We start from the raw sequence: 20,990 nt of genomic DNA, 5'->3' as shown, positions 1-20,990 counted from the left end.
TTAATTTTATTACAAAATATTATTTGTCACTTTAAAAAAATTAATTATTTACTTCATAAGAGTGAAATTTATTTTTTATTTTTCCGTAAATGATTATAATTTTATAATACATAAACTTATAAATTATATACATATGATATAAATTATAATTATTATAAAATAAATAGACGGGAAAAAATTTTGTTCATTTGAACATTCGAAACATTATAGAAAAAAATATCTTTGGTTTTAAACACTGTGGGATACAATCAGTTTCTATACTTTTTAGGAGTAATTCCTCCTGAACACATTTATAGAAATACTTATGTAACATGTTTGCTACAATTTTACTTTAATTAAAACATTTTTTTTTTTAATTACGTAAAATCAAGATTAGTTTTTAATTAATATTTTGTATTTAATAAAAACTTAAAATTCAATAATTTGTTTTGAACTATTGAGACAATTCTCCTTCTGTATGACAAACAACAAAAGGCACTTGATTCTGTAGAGAAAGAAGTTTCCAAAAAAAGTCTAAATTGATTACAGAGTTTTTTAAAAAATAAGTCTTTTTTAAATACTGTTCTTTTCATTTATTTATGAAACAATTTCTTCGTTTCTTTTTAAAGGCGCTTGTATACCTCACCCATCCCGAGTATACTTGCGTCGTGTATCATTGGAGTAAAAGAGACGGAAATATCTTTTTGTCTCTTTTACTCCAATGGTACACGACAGAAGTATACTCGGGATCGGTGAGGTATACAAGCGCCTTAAGAGGTTATGCCACTCTAGAGACCGAAAAAATAGGTGTTTTATGTGAATTTTTTTTAGAAAAACCATAAAGTCAATTAAAAATATAATATAAGAAGTTTATTATACATCTTTTTAGGTGTAAAAAAATAATTTCTTATAAATATTTCTTGAAGAATGGTGGCGCTGTAGCGGTCGTCCTTCGACTCCTCTATGGTTCAAGGGGTACGTGGCCGAACTAACTGCTCCTGTAAATTTTGAAATATCTTGAGTATCTAAATTTTTTTTTATTATATATTACAATAGCTAAAGTAACACGTAGGATTTTTTCGATATATTGATTCATGATCAAATGGCGCACTTCTAAAGTTAAACTTTCTAATTTCGACTAAAAAACCATCAGTTAATAGTTAATAACAAATGAACTATATAGAATAAAAAAAAAATCCTACGTGATACCTTAAAAAATGTATTTTTAAAGATGTGTGTCAAATTTGAACCTAATCGGTTGGAAATTGTACGAGTTGTTGGTTCGGCCAACTCGAAAAATGTAGTTTGGAGATAAACGCGTTTAAAGTTTTAAGTTGTAAAAAACTTAAATAATTTCACAATACCTTTAATCTGCAATGCCTGCACCATATAATTGACCACTATAGTCTAGCAAGTAACTAGCGCCTTTGAAAACATCTGCCGTATACCTGCTGTAGATCCTTCAAAGATCACCCCCCGTAGAACTGACAAAATGAGCTCGCCGCGTACCGTGCAGCCTTGCAAGGAACTTCGAAAATAAATTATTTAGAGATTTTTCCGAGCCATAATCCTGCAATATGTTATTTCTGAGACCCTAAGGAACTATTTAAAGCAAAAAAAAAAGCGATTTTTTGAAAATCCTAGAGTGGCATAACCCCTTAATACTCATAACCTTTGCAATTATTCAGTATTACGTAAAATGTAAATACTAGCTAATTTTAAACAAATTTCAATAAATTTTATTTTATTTGTCGACGTAATAAACTATTTTTAACTTAAAAAATTTACTTACTGTTTACTCTGTCAACGTATTTTTACCCCGTCTGATTTAAATTAAATTTAAACTACCTAAAATTCTGTCCATTCTTGGTCAGTAAATGGTCAGTAATTTGTGCTTTTTAGTCAGTAAAGTCCGTAATTTTATGGCTATACTTCAGTTCGCGCCCTGAAACCCTTATTGTGAGCAATCCTATTTTACCGATCACGTAAATGTACGTAAATGTTTATTGTGTGAATTAATATTTTTTATTAATTACATATAAAAATTTTTTTTCTTTGGGAGGGGGGGAGGTGTTTTCAAATGTGATGTCACACTAGGGGGGTCAAAAGGTATGTGACGATTTGTGATCTAATGAGAGGGGGGTGAAAATAATGTTAAAATTAGCGTGACGTAATTAATGAACGGCCCCTTAATTTTAATTAAAATAATTAAGTACAACTATGAAACAATATTCAGTTCAGTATTAGTTGAGGTATTCTTCTTTTTAAAGGAGATTCTACAATAGATGTAAGATCAAGGTCATTTTCGAATTGGGATTTTTAGCGCATACTTGATAAAGTGTGTACTAGGAAAGAATGCAGTGTCCTTATTTTTCCGTGCGAAAAAAAGGACACTGCATACTTCCCGAGTATACACTTTATCAAAAATACTCTAAAAATCCCAATTCGGTAACGGCAAAAGTACAAGAACAAGTGCAAATTTATTGTACTTCGAAGCGCGCGCAACGTATTGCCAACTGTTGCTGAGGTGCAATTGAAAATACTGGTTTGTGTCAGTTTCCGTTTTCTTGGTGCCGGCTCTTTATCTTAACAACGTGTAACAACGTGGGGTTCGATTTTTAATTATAAATTAAATATAATTGTTGGTTGCATATAATTAAGTGAGGTAAGTAATCCTAAAAAAATTACACACAATTTTGTAAAAGTGCATAGGTTATGTACACATAACCCACAATTTTTTCATTTTCAAAATAATATTATTTATTTTTTTCAGATTACTGACCTACCTCATTTAATTATATGCATCCAGAAAATATATTTAATTTATAATTAAAAATCGAATCCCAGCACTGGGATTACTAATAGCGCTAGTCGCTATGTAGCGCTTTTTGTTATTTAGAATTAAAAACTTACATATTTTTAGTGAAATTTGTTCCAAATCATGGCCAAAATAAAAGACCGTTGACAATTTCTTCAAAGCTTAAACTGCAAGATGGTAATTTAGAAGAAACTATAAACATAACCCCTCTAAATAAGGACATTGACATAGAATTCATGTCAATTTCCTAAAATATTTTATCTAGGTATCAAACAAATACAACATGAAGGTGGAATCAATTCTCTAACTTCATGTTTGCCAACTGTTACTTTCAAATAAAATAATCAACTAGTGACGAAATAAATTATACTTTAATATTGCAAATAACCTTTTAATTTAATAAATAACAACTTGAAAAATAAATTATCTAGTTTAATGTTAAAATAATTTATAAAGGAAATAAATTTTTTTAAGTTAATTTAATAAATAAAAATTAAGAAAATTAATCTTACTGCAAGAATTAAAAATAATAATTGCATGAGATTTAAAATTAGGATATTCTTTACCGGCCTAAATTTAAAAATTGATAAATTTTTTAAATTAAATTAATTATTTTTTAATTTTTTAATTAAATTAGTTTAAATTTTCATTTTTTGAAAAACTCTTTAACTCACAAAAAATGCCCTATACATTTTTTTAGTGAACCTTTGCGTGAGAACAAAAATTCTATTTCTGAGGTTATATCTTCAAAATTTTTTTAATTAAATTTTTTTTCCATTTTAGACAATGTCTAATAGAAACTTTTAATCCTATGTAAAAGATAATAAATATAAATTCAATAAATATTTAATTATTAATATAAAAAAGAAAAGTAAATAGTTTATTATTATTGGATAAAGTTGAATTATTTTCTTGATTTTTTGTAAGGATAGAAATTGGAAATAAAAGTGTTAATATAATAATATTAATAATTATCATTGCCTCGAATTGCCTTTTTATAACTTTTGAGATTTGAAGTGTTACACTTGAAAAATTTGTCAGTCTTTTAGATACTTCTTTAAATTGCTTCATTTCTTCATCGTGGGAAATCCTTATGAATTTAATACATTCTTGATTCCAAAAAAAATTGTTAAATTATAAAATAAAGCAAATATGAGAAAAAAAATACACAGAAAAACAATTGTACCAACCTAAATTTATCAAAATGATACTATTTTTTTAGTCACCCGATAGCTAGAAAATTTTTTAAAGTGAATGTAGCTTTGAATCGCTACGTAGCGAAATCTTCGTAGCGCTGTCGCTATTTGTAATCCCACTCCAGGTTGTTACACGTTGTCGTTAAAATAAAGAGCCGGCACCAAGAAAATAAAACTGACGCAAACCAGTATTTTCAAGTGCGCCTCAGCTACAGTTTGCAATACGTTGCGCGCGCAACCAAGTACAATAAATTTACATTTGGACTTGGTCTTGCATCTATTGTAGAACCTCCTGTAAACTTTTATTGTTTTAACTTTTTATAAATAATCAAAGTGGTTTTAAGATCAATGTTGAAAAGTGTTAATATGTAAAGGTGGATTTACAATTTCGGGCGGAACTTTTTTAAGGATGCGTTTACAGCTCGTCAAGTAAGACTCTTGCATGCAGGTTTTCATGGTAACCTACAAGAGTGACAGAAAAATAATTAACTATTTCTGTCACTCACACCTTATTGGCTGCCATAGTAACTTGCAGACAGCCAAAAAGGTGTGAGAGCGTCTTTACATGTTACTATGTCAACCTGCACCTTGTGAGTGCTCGCCAGGGTACAAAAAGAATTGTTTGTTGAACTTAAACTTAGAGTTTAGTAACTTTTACTTTACTGCGTTACCATCGCCTTAATAGTTTAAATTGCGTTACCATGACAACTTGAGGTCATCTGGCTGGTTGGCGAAGTGTGAACATACTTTAAGATTACTTTTCCAAGCCCTGGTGAAAATGGGCTCCAGCGGGAATCAGCGGAAGTTTATGGTTTCCATTGTTCCCACTCGCCAAAATTCCTAACCGCCATTTGCCATAATTCTCGTCAACTACCGCACCCTGTTCTAGTGAAAATTTAAAAATTTTTAATTTGAACAATAATGTCACTAAATTTTCACTAGAGCAGGGTGCGGTAGTTGACAAAAATAATGACAAATGTCGAGTGGAGACAATGGAAACCAACCGGAATGGATTGTTATCACCAGTTATGGGCTGTAATGCGTCGCACGAGGTTTTGTACGTATAATACGTTTTCGACGTATTTTACGTATAAAATGTATAAAACCATGTAAAATATTGAGACATTTAGACATCTATATTATTCTATCTATAACACATCAATTAATTAATTTATTCTTATTATTAATTATTTAATCATAATTATAATTTCAGAACATGTTTATATTATTTATTTACAAATTGTTTATTTTGGAAGATACCAACGACTAGACTGTCAATACTTAGAATGTAGGTTGTGTTGTTATGCACGTGGTGCGATGTTCGTTCTAAAAAACCAATTTAGAAATAAAATCGATATAAATACATTCGAATAATTAAAAATTTTGTTTTATAATTGTTAAAATGATAAATAATTACCTAATTTTGTTTATAATAACAACTTACTATTTTAACATTGTAAAATCATGAATGATGTATTTAATGAAGAATTTAAAATTGGTGCTCTTAAATCACATGATTAAATGTATTATAAATCAAGTAGAAAACTTAACACGTAATATGCGTACTATTATACACGTAGAAACCCACGTATTAAGGCCTTTCTCCAATAGGATCCTAAACTCTTGCGTTGCGTATGCATTGCATCGGTTGCTATTGGCAACCAATGTTAAAATCAACGCGTCAGTCACGCAACGCAAAAGTTTAGGTTCCTATTGGAGAAAGGCCTTTATACGTACCCTTCATTGGTTGTCACAAATCTTTAGTACGTTTCCGAATTAAGTATACTTGTAAAGTATATACTTAAACCATCCTTGTCTTTCACATTTGTTTACATGCATAGGGCCGTTTCCGAATTGGGATTTTTGTCGCACGTTTGATAAAGTATACACTTTTTCAAAAGTGCGACAAAAGTTTCAATTCGGAAACGGCTTAGAGCAAGGATGGTTAATTGTATACTTTGCAAATATAGAATGTAAAATGCATGCATTTTTACTCGGCCGAAGCTAATTCATCTGAAAAGTAACACTTAATTTTATTAATTTTTTTTAAAGATTTATATAAAGTTAAGTCAATTTTTCCCTTTCTTTGCCTCTAAATACGTGTAGGTTGATTGGGCCTAATGCATTGGGTAATTGAGCAAGTAGTCAAATTGTCCAGATGTCGTTTGGACAATTGAGCAGACGGCTTGGTTGATTGTCCAAACGGCTTGCTCAATAATTCTTTTTTTACTGCAAAGAAGATGTGAAAGACACCCTGCTCTAGTAAAAATTTAGTAATATTATAATAACTTTTAATTATAATAATACTAGACCTTCGCGCTTTAGCACGCTGATTATTGTTTTTTCATCATTAAATTATTTTTTATTAATAAAACAATAGTTTAATGATGTTTTATATAACATTTTATGTTGATACTATATTCGATTAATTAATTTTATTAGTTTTACTAAAAAGCGAAAAGGATAACACTTTCTTAGGATTTTTAATAGGAAAAAAATCATTAGCCACCGTTGCTAGGTGAAAAAAATGTTCATAGCGACAGTTGCTAGCCAATAAATGTCTTTAGCAACCGTTGCCACTCAAAAAAATGTTCTTAGAAACTGTTTCCAGTTACAAAAATGTTCATAGCAACCGTTCCGAAACAAAAAAAATATCTTTAGTAACCGTTTCTAGTTGAAAAACTGTTCGTAGCAACCGTTGCTAAGCAAAAAATGTTCTTAGTAACCGTTGCTAGGCATATTATTGTATTATATTATATTATTATAATGATATTTCATATGTTAGTTCATGTTAATATATTATAATATTATATTTGACTAATTGAAATTTAACTATTATCACGAAAAAATGTTACGCGTTATGGGTATGACCTTTTATAATAGGAAGGTCACTAAATTCTTATTAGAGCAGGGTGCGGTAGTTGACGTGAATTATGACAAATATGGAGAGTTGGGACTAGTGATGCAATATCGAAACGAAAATATCGATATCGATTAAAATCGATATTGCTTGTAGTGAATATCGATATGACAATATATCGGGTCAACAATATCGATATTTCGATTAATCGATATAATTTTGAAATTTTTTACGTAAATAAACATAATTTACAAATTGAAGATTTTTTAGGCCAATTTCCCGTCACCACAAAATTTAGTTTATTATTTTCAATAAAATAATAAAAAATAAATAAAATAAAAAAAAATTTTCAAAAAAATAAAAAATCTTCAATTTAATATAATTAAACACAACAGTAACATCCATCAAATTAAAATAATTTACAAAGATTCAGTTGAATTAAATTTATTATTATGCAACATTTTAAGTACTTTTAAACTTAAAAAAGAACGAGAAATAGACGAGAAATTAAAATTTAAACGAGAAATAGAAAAATTGTGAAATTTATATTTATAACTCATCACAATCTGCTTGTCGATCTTCCTTCCTGGTTATTTCACTTCAACTGAAAAAATTGTTTTATTATCAGATTATGACAAAATTTTTATGTTTTAATGTCTAGTTCTTTTAATACTTACTCGAAATATGTACTGTCAATAACAGGTGACTGCACTAGATACGAAGCAACCTTTTTTCGAGATTGACGAATTTTATTAGTGTCATTAACCGCTTTAATCATCCTAGAACAGAAAACAAATTGCATTTTGTTAAGGTACTTGATATAAGATTTTCAATTTATTATAAAAATGAAATGTTAGTAAATGAAGGTGAGAAATTACTTAAAAGTTAGAACACATAGTCTTCACACAGGATGCCGGGTCTTAAATTTACCAAAGAGCTTCGTCGACTGCTCCCAAAAAAAGTTGCTTGTGAAGTTTACTTCCTTCAAGTCGGTTTCTTTTATCGTTCATCAAAATGCCAGTTTTCGAAAATAACCTTTCTGAAGGTACGGATGTGGCAACTACTGTCAGATATTTTAACGCAATCTGAGACAGTGTAGGGTAAATATGTTTCATTTCCACCCAAAATTGTATAGGTTCAGTTTCGTAGTTGGCAATTTCAGACCGAAGATAAAGCATTAGTTCATCAGGATATACATTATCTGGAATGTCCCTTCTTGCTCGCTTGGCATTTTGCACGCAATCCGAATGAAATTTCCGAAGTGAAGATTTTTCTTTACTTTCTGTAAAAAAGTTAATTATAGTTATTTAAAAAAAATTGTTTAAACGGATTTTAAATATTAATTATATAACAATATTTGGAAATACTAAATAAGCATACATATCAATTTACATACCCTCTGGCTCATTATTCGTATCTCCGTCAGTATCCGGTTCTTGTTCTGCAGAATTGTTATTCTTTTCCTGAAATAATCTGTTGATCTGGCCGAGTGCACGTGCACAATCTGTCGGTTGCTTGAACACCACTTTTTTGAACCTCGGATCCAAAATTGTCGCTATTGCAAAAAAGTGGCAGGATTCCATGAGTCCAAATCTGCGAGAAATTTCTTTTAAAAGATTGTCTTTTAAAACTAAAGCTACTTCGTGTTCAAGAACCAGATTCTCAAAGTCTCTCTGCAATCCATTTATTAGTGGTATCACCATACTTGCTGTGACATATTTTTGGCTACACAAATCTTTCGTAGCGCCTTCCAAAGGACGAAGTACTGTTATCAGTTCTTTTAGTATTTCCAATTCGGCAGCAGTAACTGCAGGAGGCATATCGAGACAAAAATATCGATATTTCCGATATTCCGATATCGATATTGCATCTCTAAGTTCAGTGACAGAGTTTGACGGACTTCAACAAAATGTGCGTGAATCCCAAAGACTCCCACTAAATCCCAATGACTCCAACTGAATCCAAACGGAATTTTTAATGTTTCTTACCGAATTTCAAACGTATAAAGGTTTGACACTAATCACAATTATCTTGTTAGATTATACTAGAATGATTACTTTATTATTATTATTATTATTATTATTAATTATTTCTTTATTTATTTATAAAATTATTCTAGTAAATTTCTGTAAAATATTCCTCAAAATTTTCCCCAAAACACATGATTGAAATATTGTACAACTTTTTGATTGAGCAAAATTTTATTGAAAGATAATGTCAAAATTCATGACAATTTATCTTATTGAAAATAATATATTACAAACGATTTTTTGTTTTTTGTTGCTATAAAAAAATTCACATTTGAAAATGAAATTTTTTTACAATAACGTCTTACACCTAGAAAAGAAAAAAATTGAAAAGCCTCAATTTGCAAATGGCACAGCCGGGATCGCGCGATTCTGACATGATTTATCACTTTGTGATTCGCTCACTTTTCGTACAAATGTTTTCTTACAACTAATAATACTCTCAATAACTTTGGTATTTGTTAATATAAAATATTTACAACTAAACGTGACTTTTTTTTCTTAAAGAAAACTTATAACAATCAGGTACACAATAAATATTTATCGATTTTGACAATAGTTTTGACACTTATTCCCAATAAATATTTTATCACTTCTTCGAGGATTTACGACTTTTTGGCCTTTTTTTGTTTTATTTTCAACAAATACTGTTATTTCTTTCTTAAATTTATGAAATACGTTTTCCTTGAAGCTTATGATAGATTGAGCTTTGTCTGGGTGAGGTAACGTTATTTTGTAAGAATCAATGCAAATGTGTCTATGAACGGTAACTTCAATTGGTAATAATTTACCATTTTTATCAACATTATACCATTGACACAATAACCCAATAGGTTTTTTATTTTCTGAAACTTTTGCGAAATTATTTGAATATTCAAGACTTTTCCATGTCTTTCCCTCCATATAACCGAAACCTAAAACCATTCCTACTAAACATTTTGAACTATCGGTTTTTTTAAAAAGTCCCCAATCCCCAATGAAAACTTCTTCACAAACAACTGGAGAATCGATATGCCTAGAATTAGACGTTCTAGAAAGTGAAGATAGTTTTCGATAGTCAGAGGTGTAACGAAGCATTCGTTAGTCGGTATTTCGTCTCGTTATTCTTGTGGCAGTCAAATTAAGTTGCTTTCGCGAAATCTATCGTAGGACTGATTTACGCAGGCGTGACGTGTGAACGTTCACGGGGGGCGGCGATTAGGGCCGAATGGTCACTTCGTAGGTTTGGGGCTGTCCATAGGAGCGAGAGAGATAGAGGCATAGTGGTGATCCTAGGACCGGAAGGGGGATCTACCACCAGTTCAATTAACCGATCGTTAGAGAGCGGACGTGCTCTAATTCTCAATCGTATTTTTATATATCTTTTATTATATCTTTGCTGTAGTTTTAGTGTTAAATAAATAGTTTCTTTATATTAAATTTGGGAGTGTTTTGTATTATTAAGTGTTTTCTCCTTTGCGAATTCTTCCTGCAACTCGAGAAGCGGCGTCGGTTAGAGTCAGCTGAGCGTCCTCGAGGTAAGTGTAGTTAGTGTTGGCCTGCCTCAACGTCCGGCATCAGATGTTCATATGTTTTGGAGGATCCCCTTGTGAGATTGTTCGTATAATGTGTATTTTGAATTGGCGGGTTTAGATGCCCAATTTATGTTAATTATAAATTATAAAACCCCGTTACAATTTTGGCGCCCAACGTTGGGCGACGCCAAGACATTGAGGCAGAGGAAAATTTTTTATATGTGTAATTAAAACTATTTATTTGGAGGTATATATTGATTTGTGATTTTTTTTATTTTATTGATTGAATTTTTGTGTATTTTGTGTGGCCGTGTATATTGGGAATATACATGGGGAAATTGAACTTAGTGTGTAAAACTAATTTATTCGCCATGTGCTCGGACGTGACGTCACATTGAGCGAAATTGGCGGTATCAGGAATTACGTCATCGGAACGAAAAATCGCGCGCAAGTGTTTGTGGCCTTTTCGGTTCTGGTAAAACCTGAAATTAGTTAAATTAATCAAGAAAATTAGTATTGATTAGTGTTGTGTTTGTCGAGATTAATTTTATAGGAATTTTTTTTTTCTCTCTCGGAAAATTCTTAATTGATCGAAAATTTTTAATTAGTAGATTAAATAATTTTTTTTCTCGGCGTGTGTGGAAGTGACGTCATTCGCGTTTATAGTATCGTGAGAAATCTTTTCCGCGGGAAATAAGATTTTAGACGCCATTTCCAAAATTTTGTGTGAGTGGTGAAAAATTCGTGCGAAGAAAAATTTTAATTTTTTTACGACTTGTCGTGGACAAGTAAAAGAATTTTAAATTATTGAACATTTTATCAATTTTTAAACTGTGGCTTGCTCATTCGCAAGGTTAGCAAATTTTTTTTAATTGTGTTTGTTCATTATTTATTTTTTTTTGAATGTTAAAAATTTTTTTTTTTCGTAGAGGCTCGCGTGGTGTGTATTTTAAATTCGTTTTCTTTGGTGGCTGCATATTAATGCAGGTTGTAGATAAATTAATATAAGATTAAAAATTTTTTATTTAATTTTTATTGTGTGTTGTACGGTACTATTTTATTATCGGCGTATTTCTGTCCATTTTAAAGAGGGCGCTAGCTATAAACTAGTTAGCAAAAATTTCTTTTAAACTAACGTGTCAATAAATTTTTTTTTTGTGTGTGTATTGGCAGTTACTATTGTCCTTTCTTAATTTTGTGGCACCATTTTGTGTGGAAAAATTTTGAAAAATAAGCCAATTGAATTCGAAACTTTTTTTTGGGAATTTGAAATTTATGAATTATTTCAACATGAGTAGGGAGTCCGACGTTTTTAAACGACAAATGGAGGCGGTTCTGAAAGATCCGAAGGCCCGACAAATTTGGGAACAGGTCAAACTAATGACAATTGAAGATGTCGTTTTCGAATTAAACAGTCAAGGATGCAGCATCAAAGGATCAGTCCAAGTGCTGTATGAACGACTTTTGAGGCTCCGAACAAGAATTGTTTTAGGAGAAACATTGTATGTGCCGTGGGCAGATAAATACGATGCGGCAGATTCATCCAACGTATTCATTTTGGAAGGACTTCCTGGCCCTTTAAGAAAAAGGAGTAGTAGATCGGATTCAGTGGCCAGTGAGCGAGAGGAATCACTGGGGGCAATAGGGGGACAAAGTAGTGGCGCTGATATAGCGGTGACTGAGGAACTCAATAGCACTGACGAAAATGATTCGATTGGATCACAGAGGACACAGATACCCAGGTCCAGTGTTGGCGGAAAAGAAGTGTCAATGACGGGTGATGTCAATGCGGGCGCTAACTTGGCCAGTTTTCCTGAAACTTGGAATATGAATCATATCGCTCAGTGGCTACAAAGGGGGCCTGAAGCACAGACCTTTTTCACCCACAGCCAAAAAACAGCGTTAGGTTGGTGGAAGACGGGTACTCAGGCTGGCGCCGATCAACGGGGTGGCAATCCAGAAGCGGACACACGAAGGGGTCCACTTACCAACGAGTTACCTCAACAAAGATTAGGTGCCATCTCTAAACAGGGAGTAAATCAGTCTACAACTAGTCAAAAGAGTGCAGAGGTGACAATAGACGAAGTGTCGAAAATAGTACAGGACATGAAACGTGTATTAGAGGCCCCAGAATCTAAGGAGTGGGGACGACGGGCTAAGGGTGAGCCCACACCAAAGAGGAAGAGGCCCACAGGACATGAGTCCTGTGGTGAGGATAGCGTCAAGAGCTATCACTCTGAGGGCAAAAAGGACAATTATGCCAAATCTAGGTTGAGCGACAGGCAGTCATGGCAAACATTGTCGTCTTCGGAATCGGAAAACGATTCGGAGAGTGTCGAAGATAGGCAGGACCGGAACCAGCAATCCAGGGTGGATCAGGGGACGGTCAGACTACTTAAAGACTGGGAGATTAAATTCTCGGGAGGCGAGAAAGAAGACCCAGAAGAATTTATCCAACGATTGGAGGATTGCAAGTATTGCAATGGCCTGAGTGATGGCCAAATTCTCAGGGCAGTCCCAGGAGTTCTGCGGCAGTCGGCCACGAGGTGGTTTAGGGTGGTGAGGGATGAGATTGGCTCATGGAAAACCTTTAAAAAAGTTTTCATGAGAGAGTTTGCTAGGGTATTGGACGAGGATGACATTTGGGACGAGCTCAAAGCCAGAACCCAAGCCAAAGGCGAAAAACTCTCGTCATATATCACCAATCTAAAAATGATCGCAGATCACTTTAAGAGGCCCCTATCGGGAGATAAAATGTTAAAAATAGTGTTCAGAGGACTGACACCCGAATATAGGCGGTTCATTGCAAACCAGGAGGTGCAAGACTTGGGTGATTTGGAAAAATGCGCGAGGAGATACGAGAAGATTCGTGATCTGGATAAGCGTTATATGCCACCACCCACTAAGGAAAAAATGAGATTTCCATCGGCGGCACCAAGAGGTGGAGCAAAGGCAAGCAAGCTAGATGCGCTGCTTGAGGACTCTCTGTCGGATTCGGGGTCAGACAAGGACAAAAAGACAGCTAAGAAAAAGTCCAACTCTAGAAAGAAGAAGGTGACCAAGAGGAAGGAAGCTGAGGAAGTCGATGCATTCCAAATGCAAAAAGGGCAGTGGAACTCGGGAGCAAACAAAAACGGGGCAAAACAGTCAGCACGACAGGCACCCGTAGCAGTAGCTCCAAAGAGGTTTTCGGGACAAAGAGTACCCGAACCATCGAGGCCGGTCAGTGGTACTGTACCGGAACCACGGCCATTTTTAGGCACCTGCAACATGTGTCAGGTGGTGGGACATAGGGCGTCCCAATGTCCAACGAGGGTCTGTTTCAAGTGCAGAGTTCAGGGACATTTTGCTTCGGAATGCCCGAATAAACAATCGGAATCTCTTGGTGGCCAGTGTCAGGTCTGTGGAACCAAAGGCACTGTGTTTAAAAATTGTCCAACTTGTGCCCCATTGCGAGCAATGTGGGGAAACGAGTTTGGGGGGGGACCGACAAACCCTCCCCCCCAACCTTAGGCTCAGTCACCACGAGTGAAGAGTTGTTCCTGAGAGTGCAAGAGATGGTGTACTCTGATGAGAGTGGGGAGGACCCACTCAAGCTTCAACAGGAACAGAGTGAAGAGCGGAGGGGTGAGTGTTCACCCAGATTGAGAGTAGTGGGTCAAACTCAAATTGAGCAGAGGAGGAGTGAGGAGGACTCACTCAAGGCTCAAAATGAGAGGAGTTTATTAGAGAGAGTTGGTGAGTGTTCACCAAGGAAGTGGCCTTCGAGGCAAACTCACATTGAGCAGCGGACGAGTGAGGAGGACTCACTCAAGGCTCAAAATGAGAAAAGTGTGTTAGAGAGGAGGGGCGAGTGTTCGTCCAGTGTTAAGTCTGTGAGACAGACTCAATTTGAGCAGATGACGAGTGAGGAGGACTCACTCAAGGCTCAAAATAGAGGGATGAAGTGTTGGGGTGAGAGTTCACCCAGCGAAATGACCGTGGGTCATTCGCAAAATGAGTCGCTGGCGAGTGAGGAGTACTCACTCAGGGCTCAACAAAACGTGTCTAGTAGAACGGGTGAGGGATCACCCAGTGATATGGTCGTGGGTCATTCACAAAATGAGTTGCTGGCGAGTAAGGAGAACTTACTCAGGACTCATCTACAAGTCACAAGTGGAAAAGGTGAGTGTTCACCTAGTGGAAAGTCTGCGCGGCAGACAAATAGAGTTTGTTGTTCGAGTGAGGAGGACTCACTCCGTATTAAGAGAGGGACAGAGCGTCCCAATGTGTGTGGGACACCAAACATTAGTGGCACTGGGACACATTGTCCCAGTGATCAAAGGATAAAACATCCTACTAGTGGTGTTGGTGGGACTAATAGTGCTGAATATTTGGCAGCACGTATAGTCCAGGGGAGGGGAGAAGTTGCAAGTGATGCAACGGAATTCCCCGAACCTAATGAAATGATTGATGGGACAAGGGCTGAAAACAGATACTTTTTAAAAGTAATTATCGCGGATCGTCCATATATGGCATTGTTTGATCCAGGTGCGATGATATCAGTTGTGGGTCCCAAATTGGCGGCCAAATTTCGGGAGAAATTAGAGGCGGCCGATACAGCGGTCCAGAGTGCCCTTGGTGGATCAACGAGTACCTTAGGAAAGTTGAGATTGTGGTTGACAGTCGACGGTCATTCACAACCATTTGAGTTAAAAGCAATTGATTCTTTGACTCAGGATATTATTTTGGGCATTGACTTTTGCAAGGACATGGACATGGATGTCCAATTGGGCAAGGGCCTCTGGAGAATTAAGAAGGGTGAGTGGCATGAATTTGCGACTCAACTTAATAAGCGGGATCGTGGCGATATTTCTGCGGAGTGTGCAGGAATATCGGAGTTGACCGATGAACAGCGTGAAGAAGTTCAACTAATGGTCAACCAGTTGGTACTACCCCTAACGGCAGAGTTAGGAATGACATCCTTAACCGAACATCACATTCGTTTGAGTGATACGGCACCGGTCAAGCATAGACCACGAAGGATGTCACCCATGATTCTTGAGTGGCTCATAAAAGAGGTTAAAAAGTTGTTGGAGCAAGGGATCATTGAGCGTGCTGCGAGCGATTGGAGCTCAGCACCAGTGGTTGTAAAAAAAAGTGATGGTACTTTACGGTTATGTTTCGACTACAGAGATCTGAACAAAGTAACCATCAAAGACGCTTATCCGATCCCTAGTGTGGACTCAATATTGGATAAATTACGGAAGGCCAGATATATATCCAAAATAGATCTGAAGATGGCCTATCATCAGGTACCAATGTCGGCGGAGAGTAAAAAGTATACAGCGTTTTCAATTCCAGGCTTAGGGTTATTCCAGTTCAAAAGAATGCCCTTTGGACTAACTAACGCGCCTATGACATTTCAGCGGCTGGTCGACTCTTTGTTCGGTCCAGAATTCGAACCAGTGGTGTTCGGGTACCTGGATGATATTATTATCGTGACAAACGATTATCAGGAACATCTTCATTGGTTGGAAATTGTCCTAAAGAAATTAGCTGCGGCTGGTTTGGTAGTGAACCCGAGTAAATGCGAATTTGGTTGTTCGAGGGTCACGTACTTGGGATATGTTTTGGATAAAGACGGTTTGAGGCCAGATCCGGATAAGATAGCGCCGGTTCTGGAATATCCAGCTCCACAAAATATCAAACAACTTCGTAGATTCCTAGGAATGGTAGGATGGTATTCGCGGTTTATGCAGAAGGATAGCGAGCTTAAAATACCACTTTTGCGGCTACTACACAAGGATAAGAATTGGGTATGGGAAAGTGACCAACAAGAGGCGTTTCAAGAGTTGAAACAGAAATTGGTTTCGGCACCAGTGTTGGCCCGTCCTGATTTCACTAAGCCGTTCACGATACAATGTGACGCAAGTGACTCAGCGATTGGAGCTGTGCTTACACAGGAGACTGAGGATGGCGAACATCCCATTGTTTATGCCAGTAGAGCATTAACATCGGCGGAACGCAATAATAGCGTTACCGAAAGGGAATGTTTGGCCCTATTGTGGGCAATTCGTAAATTTAGACCATATGTGGAAGGCTCTAAATTCAAGGCCATAACGGATCATAGTGCGTTAAAGTGGCTGAGGAATCTGAAGGATCCTACAGGGCGTCTGGCACGTTGGGCATTGGAGATGCAGCAGTGGGATTTCGACATCGTACATAGGAAGGGTGCGAATCACCATGTACCAGACGCATTGTCTCGCATGTTCGATGAAGAAGAGGCCGAGTTAGCGGCCTTCGAGACAATCACAGATCCGTGGTATTTGAAGAGGAAAGTGATGGTCGTTAAGTTTCCGAAGAGGTTTCCTGGCTGGTTGGTCGAAGAAGAGAGGTTATATCGTCATCGGAATGACCCATTATTACTTCCGATAACTGGCGATGAAGTGGGGTGGAAATTAGTGGTTCCACTTGACTATAGGGCAGAAGTGCTGAAAAACGCACATTCTGAGATTTCGGCGGGACACTTGGGCATTGAGAAAACGTATCAGCGCGTAGCTCAGGAATATTATTGGCCAGGAGTATGGCATGATGTTCAGACGTTTGTCAGGCAATGTCCCGAGTGTCAACGGTTCAAAGTGTCACAAGAAGGACCTCAAGGTCTCATGGGTCAGAGGATTGTGGAACGACCTTGGACCGTAGTGGCGGCTGATTGCATGGAGTTTCCTCCTAGCAAAAGCCAGAATAGGCACTTGGTAGTGTTCCAAGACCTATTTTCCAGATGGATAGAGGTGAAACCTCTGAGATCGGCGGATGGCAAATCAATTGCCAAGGCCTTCGAGGAGTTGATTTTATTCAGATGGGAAACTCCGAATTTCTTGTTGACAGACAACGGGAAAGAATTCGACAATAACCATCTTAAATCAACACTCGAAGAGTATGGTGTGCGTCATTTGACGACACCACCATATCACCCTCAGGCCAACCCCGTTGAGAGAAGTAATCGGACACTGAAAACAATGATCGCTACCTTTGTGGGTTCTGACCACCGTGATTGGGACAAGCATGTGCACGAGTTCCGTCATGCAGTCAACACGGCAGTCCAAGCGACTACGAAGGTATCACCGGCGTTTCTCAATTTTGGTAGGCAACCTAACCCCGTTAAGAGTTTACGGCGGAAGGTTGAAGAGAAACGATTAGTACAGCGCATTGATCCGGAAGTCTGGTGCGATAGAATGCGTAGATTGGACGCATTGCGGGATTTGGTGGCTCGTTTTATAGACGAGGAAAGGGAGAAACAGGCGAAGTACTACAATCGAAATAAGCGCGAGGCAACGTTTAGTGTAGGCGATCTAGTACTTTGGCGAACGCATAAATTATCGAACGCGAATCAACGGTTCTCAGTCAAGCTGGCTCCAAAATTCGAAGGTCCGTTCGAAATAATTAGGCAACTGTCTCCCTCGGTGTATGAATTGAAATCCGAAGATAAGCGGCGAGTGGCCAAAGTTCATGTCGCGGATTTGAAAAGATATATCGTAAATAGAGTTAAGTAATGGTTGAGAGTGGTGATTAATATATTTTGTTTTCAGATTGGATGCCCAAACGTCGGCTCAAGTCACCATCTGGGCCATCGCCGAAGAGAAAAATGTGGAGGAGTGGTTGTGGCGCTCGTCGTGGGTGGAGTGGTCGGCACCTAGTGGCGAAAAAGGCTTTGCCGGAGTTCTCGCCTCCAGCGGTAGGATCGCGGCTGGACAGGGTAGAAACTCTGGTCCAGAGAGTTTTTGAGGAACGAGGCATTACCCCCACTCAACCGGAGGAGATAGCGGAACCATCTGTTCTTGGTAATGATTCTGTGGCCCGGTTGAGTGGTGAGCACAACGAGGCTGCAGTAGTTGAAGTGGTTCCAGATACCAGTGTTGAGGCATCTGCGGATAAAACTGTGGCCACCGGGGGCGACCCGAAAGTACTTCGTCAGAGGCGTGACCCGTACCAGTTGGAACGTGTCCCCGGTGAGAGTGAGGAAGCTTGGGAGAGCCGTTTGGCAGTGGCCGACTTGGAGAGGACAGTGGCTCCGGTGGAACTTGCCCCGGAGAGAAGGGTGGAGCGGTTTCGGCTTCGTCAGGAGTTCGAAGTGGAATACCGAAACCGACATCCTCTCAGATCGGAAAACTATGTAAGTGGTGTGCCGAGGCCTGTGTATAAACCGTCGGCGTCTCACTTACCAAAAGAGGCAGGGGTGGCGGAGGTTTGCGCTATTCAAACCTTACCGGCGCCAGCATCTTCAGTAGTAAGTGCGAGTGGCAGGAGGCAGCTACCGGCTGTATTGGCCGGTATTATGTTCAAGGGCTTAGACCCAATCCTGACGGATCCAAGGGTGGACCCGCCAATGAGATCCTGCTTCAATTGTTGGAAGAGAGGCCATCGCCTCTCTGATTGCCCGAAAGAATGGGCAGTTTTCTGTAAAAATTGCGGAAGGAGGGATGTGACCCTTAACACGTGTCCACGCTGCTCACGGGTACATGCCGAATTTCTGAGTCAGCGTGATGGGACCTCGTCGTCAAGGCCAACTCAGCGGCTGGTGGAACGGGAGGACCCTCCACCAAGGAACCGTCGTAGTTCGCCGGTTCGCCAACAAGTTGAGCGGCCCCCACCTAGGGAGGAAAGTGTCGAACCAGAGGCTCGTGTTGTGGCAGCGTCTGGTCCAACCCTTCTCGACGAGCTGCGAGAGTTGGACCAACGTTTGGAGGGAGTTCCACAGGAACTTAAGGAGGAACTTAAGTTGGAGTTCCTTAAGGAGCATCGTAGTCGACGTCAATAGTGTTGACCTTTTTTTGGAAGGGAAGAGACATGAAATTCATTTTTAAGTTTAAAGAAATATTAATTGTGTCATCTTCTTTCCTTATTTTACTATTAATTTTCATTTTATTAAATAAAATAAAATAAGTAAAATTTCTTTTGTTTTGGACTGTGTCTAGAATGCTTACTTTCCCCCTTATTTGTTTTTTTTGTGATTTGATTTTGTGGCTCTTTGTGAGATTGACAGGCGATATTACTGAGAGTAACATCGGCCTAGGGGAGGGGATTGTAACGAAGCATTCGTTAGTCGGTATTTCGTCTCGTTATTCTTGTGGCAGTCAAATTAAGTTGCTTTCGCGAAATCTATCGTAGGACTGATTTACGCAGGCGTGACGTGTGAACGTTCACGGGGGGCGGCGATTAGGGCCGAATGGTCACTTCGTAGGTTTGGGGCTGTCCATAGGAGCGAGAGAGATAGAGGCATAGTGGTGATCCTAGGACCGGAAGGGGGATCTACCACCAGTTCAATTAACCGATCGTTAGAGAGCGGACGTGCTCTAATTCTCAATCGTATTTTTATATATCTTTTATTATATCTTTGCTGTAGTTTTAGTGTTAAATAAATAGTTTCTTTATATTAAATTTGGGAGTGTTTTGTATTATTAAGTGTTTTCTCCTTTGCGAATTCTTCCTGCAACTCGAGAAGCGGCGTCGGTTAGAGTCAGCTGAGCGTCCTCGAGGTAAGTGTAGTTAGTGTTGGCCTGCCTCAACGTCCGGCATCAGATGTTCATATGTTTTGGAGGATCCCCTTGTGAGATTGTTCGTATAATGTGTATTTTGAATTGGCGGGTTTAGATGCCCAATTTATGTTAATTATAAATTATAAAACCCCGTTACAGAGGTTTTGACCCTTTCTAGTCGATCGCTACTCAACTTTGATTTTTCCCTGTTCATAAGCCAACAAATAGATGACATTTTTACTACATATTCATTACCGGAAGAATCTGCAACAATTGTGCATTCATCATCAGGTTTTAAATTAACAATTCTTTTTTTTGGATGGGAGTTCAATTTCCCCATTCAAATTAAGAAGAATTTTCACGTCATCCTCTGTTTTTTCATCAACTTGGTCGTTTATATTATTTTCCACACTTTCATCGAATGATGCAGAATCGTCTTCGACTTCAGAATTTTCCGAATCTGGGATTTTATCGTTGTGGACAATCAAATCGGTTTTCAAATTTTAAATTTGAATATTCTCTGCTTCTTTCATATCGATTTTCATACCGAGTAGAGAAATGTCTTCGTGAGCTGATTTTTTAGCAAAAGAAAGAATTTTTTTGATGTCAGAATAACTAAGAAGTGTGGAATCGATACTCGAAAGTCTTGCAGTCGGTGATTGGATTTTATTTTCTTGAATTTCATAATTCGTATTCAAATGACGAGTACGGGGGAAAAATAATGTTTCGCCTTTTGATTCAAAATCCTCAACGGAAATGTCGGCTTGATACTGAATGCGTTGAATTCGATGAATTGCTTCTAAAAGTGTGAAATTGACTACTGTCGAAAATGTTGTCGTCATAGATCGCAAGTTTCTATAAAAACTTTCACACTGCTGACTTCCGAACTGCCACGGTAAAAAAAAATTGTAATGAATTTGTTTCGATACATGTAAACATCAAATTTAACAAGGCATGTGCATTTAATTCAACGCAGACGTAAGTATTCAAAGTTATACAGTTCTTTGTCTAGGAATAATCTGGCTGATCTCTAATCCATGCGCGCCAAAATCTCAGAAAGAAAACACTGTACCATGCA

The 20,990-nt window shown here is 37.4% G+C and overlaps 1 protein-coding gene and 1 long non-coding RNA gene across 2 annotated transcripts; both read right to left on the bottom strand.

Annotated features, from left to right (window-relative positions):
- Positions 1-827: 827 nt before the first annotated feature.
- Positions 828-1,623, bottom strand: LOC127284619 (uncharacterized). The gene is made up of 2 exons (XR_007843507.1): positions 1,344-1,623; positions 828-977 (listed from the first exon to the last, which is right to left on the bottom strand). It is a non-coding gene; the product is annotated as an uncharacterized LOC127284619 (long non-coding RNA).
- Positions 1,624-7,453: 5,830 nt separating this feature from the next.
- LOC127284574 (zinc finger BED domain-containing protein 4-like) lies at positions 7,454-8,673 on the bottom strand. The gene is made up of 4 exons (XM_051310089.1): positions 8,250-8,673; positions 7,784-8,135; positions 7,531-7,632; positions 7,454-7,457 (listed from the first exon to the last, which is right to left on the bottom strand). The coding sequence occupies exons 1-4, from the start codon at positions 8,671-8,673 to the stop codon at positions 7,454-7,456; spliced, it is 882 nt and encodes a 293-aa protein (XP_051166046.1).
- Positions 8,674-20,990: the final 12,317 nt, after the last annotated feature.

Source organism: Leptopilina boulardi, unplaced genomic scaffold, assembly GCF_019393585.1.
Source record: "Leptopilina boulardi isolate dan_hultmark-lab unplaced genomic scaffold, ZJU_Lbou_2.1 LbouV2_120, whole genome shotgun sequence".
NCBI classification, from domain to species: Eukaryota; Metazoa; Arthropoda; class Insecta; order Hymenoptera; family Figitidae; genus Leptopilina; species Leptopilina boulardi.
The sequence above is the reverse complement of the archived record's forward strand: the minus strand, read 5'-3'. Positions and strand labels throughout refer to the sequence as shown.

Bases quoted from the DNA above. Each gene is read 5' to 3' on its own strand.
- LOC127284574 (XM_051310089.1), bottom strand. From the start codon at position 8,673: ATGCCTCCTGCAGTTACTGCTGCCGAATTGGAAATACTAAAAGAACTG. The intron at 8,136-8,249 runs GTATGTAAATTG...ACTTTTTTACAG, and splicing joins TACGAATAATGAGCCAGAGG to AAAGTAAAGAAAAATCTTCA. The intron at 7,633-7,783 runs GTAAATTTAAGA...TTTCTGTTCTAG, and splicing joins GCAGTCGACGAAGCTCTTTG to GATGATTAAAGCGGTTAATG.